The sequence below is a fragment of the Podarcis liolepis genome, assembly GCF_965112155.1.
Source record: "Podarcis liolepis genome assembly, chromosome: 6".
Classification (NCBI taxonomy): domain Eukaryota; kingdom Metazoa; phylum Chordata; class Lepidosauria; order Squamata; family Lacertidae; genus Podarcis; species Podarcis liolepis.
The window spans coordinates 1,883,526-1,892,449 of NC_139559.1; the positions used below are offsets into that span (position 1 = coordinate 1,883,526).

General features: G+C 47.9%; 2 protein-coding genes across 2 annotated transcripts in view; both read left to right on the top strand.

The window, feature by feature from the left end:
- LOC310709773 (ring finger protein-like) overlaps nt 1–3,200 on the top strand; it is a gene marked incomplete at its 5' end in the record, with an annotated part of 80,050 nt that extends 76,850 nt beyond the window's left edge. The window contains one exon of the mRNA XM_083509815.1: nt 3,177–3,200. The remainder of the gene's footprint in view (nt 1–3,176) is intronic.
- Nucleotides 1–8,382, top strand: part of LOC310708819 (actinia tenebrosa protease inhibitors-like) — an 8,572-nt gene extending 190 nt beyond the window's left edge. Inside the window, exons 2-8 of the mRNA XM_083507681.1 lie at nt 1,793–1,960; nt 3,162–3,314; nt 3,830–3,985; nt 6,012–6,149; nt 6,268–6,450; nt 7,843–8,019; nt 8,181–8,382. Of these exons, the coding sequence (XP_083363807.1) occupies nt 1,793–1,960; nt 3,162–3,314; nt 3,830–3,985; nt 6,012–6,149; nt 6,268–6,450; nt 7,843–8,019; nt 8,181–8,206 (1,001 nt within the window). The 3' untranslated portion in view covers nt 8,207–8,382. The remainder of the gene's footprint in view (nt 1–1,792; nt 1,961–3,161; nt 3,315–3,829; nt 3,986–6,011; nt 6,150–6,267; nt 6,451–7,842; nt 8,020–8,180) is intronic.
- Nucleotides 8,383–8,924: the final 542 nt, after the last annotated feature.

The following is an 8,924-nucleotide window of genomic DNA, read 5'->3' on the forward strand; positions in this document are numbered from 1 at the left end:
CCTGTTAACCTGCCTTGTCTCTCCTCATTATTAGCTTGGCCTTTTCTCCCAACACGTTTTTGATTTTATCAACCAACTATGTTAATAAGTCCATTTTTATCCTTTGTTGCAGGGCCCCTAAAAGGCATGGGGCTCATAGGTCAGTGCCTACTCTGCCTATTTGGTCATCTGGCACAGCTTTCCTTTAATTGTGGCCACCAGCCTTCCTTCCCCTTTTGCAGCAGGGGAAAAAAAGAATATGCTAGCTATGCTAGTCTGCATCAACAGAGGTCTGGTGTCCAGATGAAGGGAAGGAAAAGTACCACCCTTTTCTGCCTTTGTTGGACCCCCATCTACAGCACTGTGTCCAGTTCTGGGTGCCACCATTTAAGAAGGAAGTGGACAAGCTGGAACATGTGCAACTGAGATGATCAAGGGTCCTCAAACCAAGCCTTATGAGGAACAGTTGAGGGTGCTGGGTATGATTAGCCTGGAGAAGAGGAGACTGACAGGTGATCCCAGAGCAACCTTCAAATATCTGAAGGGATGCCAGATGGATGATGGAGGGGTAGGATCCGAACCAATGGTGACAAGAAAGGAGATTCCTAAACATTAAGGAGAACTTTCTGAGAGTAAGAGATGTTTGACAGTGGGACGGACAAGGTGGTGGGCTTCAACTTTTGCCTGGTCAAAAATGAGCCACACAAATAACTCTGACTGTTCATTGGCCTTAGGAACACAGGAAGCTGCTCTGCCTGTCAGTCCATGGAATCATAGAATTGTAGAGTTGGAAGGGACCTCAAGGGTCATCCAGTCCAACCCCCTGCAATGCAGGAATCTCAGCTAAAACATCCATGACAGTTGGCCATCCAACCTCTGCTTAAAAACCTCCTCCCAAGGGAGACCATACCACTGCCAAACAGCTCTTACCCTCAGCAAGGTCTTCTTCATCGGAATCTCCTTTCTACACCACCCTGAGTGGCCAGTGCCTTTCTAGGGTGTCAGGCAGCTAATTGTCCAATATTTCATTGAGACATATTGTTGCACTGTGAAATATCCAGAAGTCTCTGGTGACAGCAAACCAACTGCATTTCTGGTGGCATTTGAGTCTGTTGAGGTGGCCAAGTGAAAGGAGATGCAGGATCTGCTCCTTCACCTCCAACCCTGATAGAGAAAGGGGGGCTTCAGCGGGCGACACCAGGCTGTACAACTCTATAAGACGCAACTTACAGTACGCTTCTGACTTCCTCTAAGAACCTCATGCCTGTGTCTCCCTGCAGCTTTAGCAGGGGGCTTGATCCTCACTGGGACAGAATGCCACCAAAGCCTGTTTCGAATGGCAGATAGGGTGGTGCTACCTGCTGGGCTTTTGTGGTAAGACAGGAGAAATACTTTCAGCCCAATCTGAGAATCATAGAATTGTAGAGTTGGAAGGAATTCCAAGGGGTTTCCAGTCCATCTCCCTGCAGTGCAAGAATCACAGCTAAATAATTCCTGACCAGTGACCATCCAACCCCTTTTAAAAAACCTCCCCCCAAAGAAAGCCTTCTTAGAAAGTCCAGTCCACTGTTCAACAGTTCTTACTGTCAGAGCTTTTTTCCTAATGTTTAGCCAGACCCTCCTTCCTTGTCTTCTGAATCCACTGATTCAGGTCCTCTCCTCTGCAGCAGCAGAAAGCAAGCTGTGCTTGTGGGGCTGCCTTCAGAGGACTTTACAAGTCTATTGCTAGCATTGCTCCTCCAACATCAGAAGTTCTGGGCTCTAAACTCTGTATATTGTTTTCGATTCTGTTGCATCTCTTCTTGTCCCGCAGATATCTGCAGACTTCCTCCTCAGAGAGGCAACTGTCTGGCCCTGTTCATTCGCTGGTACTACAACCCGAGGGTCGGGCGGTGCCTGGTTTTTGTTTATGGGGGCTGCTTAGGGAATGCCAACAACTTCCACAGTCGCAGTGCCTGTGAACGCCGGTGCATGCGCCCAGGTAAGACCCCGAGACAAACGGTCAGGTGGAGGCGGAGGGAGGAGCCAAAGATTTTCAGCCAAAATCATTGGAATAAGTGGAGCTGTGAGAATAAGAGGGTTGGACCAAGAAGAGAGGTCCTCATGCTGATCAGGAACAGGTAGAGAAACATGAAGCAGAGAGCAGGAATATTTGGAGGGATGTAGAAAGTGGGGTCCCCAAGGATTGGCGCTGGGATCTGAACTTGTTGACATGTTCATAAGTGGCCTAGAATTAGGGGGGAGCAGTGAGTTTGCTGATGGTAGTTTCAGAATTAAGAAGCGATTGTGAAGAGCTCCAGAAGGACCTCTCCAAACTGAGTGAATGGGAGGTAAAATGGCAAATGCAATTCAGTGTAAACAAGAGTCAAGTGATTCACATTTAAGACCACTCCAAAACTGCAATTGCACATAGATGTTCATGGGGTCTGGACAGGTGGTGACTAACCAGGAGTAAGACCTAGAGGACATAGCAAATAATTCAGTTAAGGTCTTGACTCATTGGGCAGCAACTACAAAAATGGCAGATTCCATCCTAGGGATCACTAGGAAATGAATTGGAAATAACATTTTAAATATCATGATGCTGTTCATTGTGGCTCCTGTCCAATGACAGAGGTGTTTACTTGCAAGTAAAGAAAGTAAGCTTTTAGCACAGCAGTCCAATGATACAAACTCAGCAGCTAGGAAAGAGCAGAGGAAATGCAACAATAAACCCAACAGGTTTCTCCTCCTCCCCACCAATCTTTAAGCAGAGGTGGAGAAGGCTCAGCTACTCACAGAAATCCCTGTCCCTGTGAGCCTTCCTGACCTGGAGGCAAGCTGTTTCCCAAGGTGGAGGGGGGAGTCTCCTTCCTATTCTCTATGTGTCCCCTCTCCCTGACAGGAAGCCCTTCTTATATTTTGGAAATTAAAGACTCAGGAATGCCAGGAAAGTCAACAGCAAGGTCACTCAATGCTGGCTGCAAAAGTCTCTGACCCAGAGAGAGAGAGAATGGCCACACACTGCATGGGGTGGAAAAAAAATGATGGCAGGGAAAGTCACTGAAGCCAACAAGTGTTCTGAGACGTTTTGGGGTACTTATCATAAATCAGCCCACATAGTTTGCTTGTTAGGAAGGGCTTGTAGTTTCCCAGGGGGTCATACCAGCGAAGGAGTCAGCCTGCCCCATGTTCTCTTCCAGCAACAACTCTTCCAGTCAAGCCTGGCACATGTCCTGCTCGGGTGGAAGGTGAGGTGATGTGTGGCCAGTTCTGCTCCACGGATGCCAGCTGCCCAGGGAATGAGCGCTGCTGCCGGACCATCTGTGGGCGACAGTGCCGGCTCCCTTCCGAAGGTAAGGGCAAAGGGAGGTTGCCGTTCTGGTTTCAGGGACCCTCGGACAGGAGTTGCCAGGAGAGAAGAAGACCAGCACCCAACTAAGGTGCCCTTGGCAACCCATCTCCATGGACCCTCTCATCTTGTGCCAGGGATGGGGAAAGTGTGGCCTTTGGGACGTTGCTGGACTCTAGCTCCTGTCATCCTCTGCAGCCAGCATGGCCAATGGTCAGGGATGGGGGAAGTGGAGTTTAAAAACATCTGGAGGGTTAGAGTTGTCCTCCACAGCTGGAGGCAGAAATAGTTCTGAATCCCAGTTGCTAGAAACCACAAGAGGGGAGAGGGCTCTTGTGCAGGCTGGCATCTTGTTGGCCACTGTGAAAGCAGAATGCTGCTCTGATCCAGCAGCTTCCTCTTGTATGTTCTTAGTGTCATCATGGCACATCAGTCTCATACGATCTGCCCAAAGGTTCTCCGTGGCCTCTGCAGAATCTCCTTCTGCCTTTCCACCTGTTGCTCCCTCTTCCTCCCCAGCCATCCCCGGATACTGCCCAAGGACGCAACGCCGGCTGGACCGCCCCTGCTTGACCAGCTGTGCAACCGACTTGGACTGTGGCTTCGGTCTCCACATCCCAAGGAGGAAGTGCTGCAGATACGGATGCCACCAGCTGTGTGTAAAGGCTGAGGAAGGTACGGCTTTTCCAGCAAGGACAAAGAACAGCTGGGCGATGCGTGGGAACCCAATCAGAATGAAAGAACAAAGTGGTTGGGTGCCACTCCCTGACTCTCCACTCCCAAGGGTGCCAATGGGGATTGGGGGTGGAGGGTATCATTCAGTCTGCATTTAAAGGCAAAACAACCTATTTCACACTTGCTGAACTAGGACACCAACCGAAATGCAGCTCTCTGTTAAACTTCACAATTGTCTGGATTTTGTGATGCAACTCTGCAACAGAAAATTCCTTACCGAAAGGAGAAGGGTGCAAAACAGTACAGTGGTACCTCTAGTTGAGGATGCGATCCGTTCCGGGGTGCTGTTTGCACCCCAAAAAGTCCTCGACTAGAGCAGCACTTCTGTGCACGTGTGGAGCGCGATAGAGTGGTTTTGCTCATGTGCGAAGCATGCAGAATGCTTCTGAGCATGCACAAAGCGTACAGAATGCTTCTGCGTGTGTGGCATGGCCACTTCCGGGTTTGCTGCGTTCGCAACGTGAAAATTCACAACGTGAAGCAAACGGAAGAAGAGGTATGACTGTAGTAGAAATAATGTACAAAACTGCACTGTATCAGAGGGAATTTCTTGCAAACATTGGCAGCATTGCATACCCCAGTTTTCATGAACTGTTGTGCAAAGTGATAGGGAAATGGAGAGAATGTTCAGGGTAAAGGAGAAATAAGTTTGGAAAAGAGAAAGCCCACCCTGACAGATTGCTCCATCCTTCAGTATCAAGATGTGTTATGGTTTAGGGCAGGGAAGAAATGAGATTCAGCTCACACTTAAAATCAAGCCTCTTTCCTTCATGCTTTCCAACACAATATGCCAACTGAAACACAGCCATCCTACAAAATTCACACATCTCCGAATTTTGCAATACAGTTCCCCAACCAAGGAATGTCAACAAAAATGCATATGACAGGGTAAAGTGTGCATTAAAAAGGCATATGTTTGTGAAAATAACATACATAAATGTGTTGTATTAAGGAAAATTTTATTTGCAAAAGCATGTATTTTAAGCATTCCAGGCCTGAGATGTGTGTGAGAGAGGGGGGACTACATTTCCACCATCCTGATTTCAGAACCCTTATTCTTGCAAAAATACTAGGTCTTGTGTTTGCAGCTCTGAAAGCCCATTGAGATCATCAGGAGGGAGAGAGCCTGTCCTGGCAGCTGGTGGGAGGAGGAAGCAGAGCCTGTTATGGAGAGACTCAGACTCTCCATCGGGCTTCCTCAGCAAAGTATGGCTGGATGTAGAGCCTCCTTGGTCAGGGGCAGTGTGCTTCTGCATACCAGCTGCTGGAAACGGAGGGCTGTTGCCCTCAGGTCCTGCTTGTGGACTTCTCCAATGGGGCATCTGGTTGGGCACCATGAGAACAGGAAGCTCTTGGCCTGATCCTACCACAGAGTTCCTCCTATGTTCTTGACTACGTTCACGTCTCACTGGACACCAACAAAGCTTCTCCTTGTAGAATCATGCAACTGTAGAGTTGGACAGCCATCTAGTCCACCCCCACCCCCACCCCCACCCCCACCCCGTGATTCAGGAAGCACAGCTAAGCTACCGTATTTTTCGCTCCATAAGACACACCCTTTTCCTCCTAAAAAGTAAGGAGAAATGTCTGTGCGTCTTTTGGAGTGAATGTGTGGTCGATCGCTGGCTCCCTTTCCGGCTCCTTGCCCAGGCCTCTATTGTTGAATGTTCTGCAGACGGAGGCTGTTTGTTCCCCCAGCGACATGTGACTGGCTGATTAGATTATCTGTCTGGAAACTGTAGAAACAGCTCCCTTTTCTTTCCTAAAGAAGCTGCAGAACTGTGAGTTGAACCCCATAAAAACAGGATTTTTTCCCTTTGCAAAGTAAGCTCAACGACTTTGAGCTGATTCTCAAAAAACAGGGCTTTCCCCCTTTCCTCCTCTAAAAGCTAGGCATGTCTTATGTCAGGTGCGTCTTGTGGAGCGAAAAATACAGTAGTTCTCTTCTCCAACTCTTTTCTTCCAGAGCACCCTGGCGTGTGTCCCAAAAGGGAACTGGTGTACACCTTTGCGCCCTGCAATGACACCTGTAAAGACGACCGAGACTGCCCCCTCAAACAGAAGTGCTGCTTCAATGGGTGCAGCCTGGGCTGCCTGGACTCAGGTACTGGCAAAGCCTCTGGCCACACCCCTTGCCCCACACCTTTTCCTCTCGGGGTACCTGGGCAGTAGTGCAGAGCTAGTCAGTCCACTCCCCAAACCTTGCCTTCTTCTTCCTACAGTCCGTAGGGACCGGTGCCAGTTGCCTCCTGATGGTGGACTGTGCTACGGCTACATGCCACGATACTACTACAGCCCGTCGCAGAAGAGGTGCCTGCGGTTCATCTACGGCGGCTGCGGGGGCAACAGCAACAGGTTCAAAACCAAGAAGGCATGCGAGAAGGCCTGTGGGAAAATCAGCCCAGGTACAGCGCATGCCTTTCATGCACTGCCAAAACCTCCTTGAAAGGGAGTCACAGCCCACATGTCAGAGGGACACAATTGTGCTCAAAGAGGGCAGGTCCACACGATGCATTCAAAGCATCTCTTCAATGCACATTCAAAGCACGTGACTTCCCCCACAGAATCCTGGGAAATGTAGTTTCTTTAGGGGGCTGGAAAAGATAGCTCTGTGAAGGAAAGCTGAAGCTCCCAGGATGCTCTGGGGAAAGTCATGTGCTTTCAATGTGCATTGAGTTTGCTTTTAGGAATATTATTTATTTGTTTAGCCAAAGCCACTGCAAAACAAAATACATAAAACAGAATGAAATACATTAAACAGAACCGTGTAAACACTGCACAGCTAAAATATTTATTAAAATCAGGCATTCTGTCAGATAAGGGTCTGCTCCCCTGAATAATTTAACTTACCATTCCCACAAATTTATGTCCTTAAAATTGCAGATCTAAGGGCAAAACGAGCCTCTTTTTCAGAGGTATTGGGGGGCCTGTCCAATAAAATCCGATACCCAATCAATGGCTCAACTATGAGATTTAAACCTTTAAACAAGGTTGCTCTTCAGTCTTCATAGATTGAGCAAACCAGGAAGTTGTAGGGTAAATATTCAGGCACATGACCAAACTCTCCATTCAGAAGGAATCTGGCGATATTGTCCTTCAACTACGGCAGTGTGCGTGGGGCTGGAAGTGTGGGGCTGTAAAGGCTTTCTCCATTTGACAATTTAGGCTGCATGACTTTCTCCTGCCCTTCTGTTCAGGTCCAGTTCCTGTTATTGCGTGCGTACTTACTCTTTATTACTGCTGTTATTTATTAAATTTTTATACTGCCCTGTATCCGCAATTTCAGGGCAGCTCATAACATAAAACCACAAAATAAAAACACAAAATAGATAATAAAAATAAAAGCAAGAACAACCCGACTCCCCAACACATTGTAAAAGGCCATAGGATGTCAATCAACCAAAGGCCTGGTTAAAGAGGAACGTTTTTGCCGGGTCCCTAAAGGTGTATAATGAAGGCGCCAGGCAAACTTCCCTGGGGGTAGCATTCCATAGATGGGGAGCCACTGCAGAGAAGGCCCCGTTCTCGCGTTGCCACCCTATGGACCTCTTGAGAAGGAGGCACATGAAGGAGGGCCTCAGAAGATGATCTCAGGGTCCGAGTAGGTTCATATGGGGAGAGGCAGCTTTTGCCTCCCATAGATGTATGAGTTATTTCTATATGGTGCTAATGCTCTTGCTCTCTTGGTTTTTTATGGGCGGTGAGGGGTGTATTATGTTGACTTTATATTCTGCATTCATTTGCTATACAATTGTGTGTGTGTGCATCCACCACCACTTTTTCTACTTCCACCCCAGAGGTTTGCGAGCTGCCCAGTGAGACTGGCCCATGTCGTGCTTACTCAGAATTCTTCTACTACAATTCAACTCTTTCCTCCTGCAAGAAGTTTGTTTATGGCGGTTGCAAAGGGAATGACAATCGGTTTTACACGAGACTGGAGTGCAAAATGGTCTGCGGAACTTCAAGTAAACCAGGTGAACAAAGAGGATCTGTCCTTCAGGAACGGGACTGGCTTGGGAAACAGACAGGAGGCAGGGTCTCCAACATCTGCATTGCTGGCCACGGACTCTTGTGTGCCAGTTCAAGGCAAGAGTCTCCTTCCTGCCCTTTAACTCTCTCTCTTTCCTTTCCACAGCAAACTCCACCACAACATCTGATTGAGTCATTCACTGACATATTCCCTTGTCTGCACGATTCTCCAGACTGACCCCTCAAAGTCCGAGGAAGAGACACCAACCTGGTACCCTGCCCTGGGGCCCTCGCCTCCCTCCCACCTCCACCTTCAGGGAGGCTGGTGGGGTCAACTCTGCTCTCCAAAAATAAAGACATGAGATGTTCGGCTGCATCCTCTGAATCTGGTTCTTGAGTTAACATAAAAGTCTGGCCGCTGGATCAGACCAAAGGCTTACATAAGAACATAACATAAGAGCATAAGGTGAATTGGCTGGATTGGGCCAATGGGAGCCCATCTAGTCCAGCATCCTGTTCTCACAGTGGCCAACCAGGTGCCCTAATGGGAAACCAGCAGGCAGGATTCGAACACAAGAGCAAGGAGGGGAGAGAATTCAGATTCAGAAGCATCTCTGCCTCTGATTATGGAAAGCATAGCTATTGGGGCTAGTAGCCATCAATAGCCTTCTCCTCCTCCAGGAATTTATCCAATTCAATTAATAATAATAATAATAATAATAATAATAATAATAATAATAATAATTTATTTATACCCCGCCCTCCCCAGGCAAGACTGGGCTCAGGGCGGCTAACACCAGGTATAAAACAATTAAAATACAACTTAAAAACAAGATTAAAATACAACATTAAAATGCAGCCTCATTTCAGTAGAAACTCAAATCAAAATCTTTCTGGGGATGAAAACGTG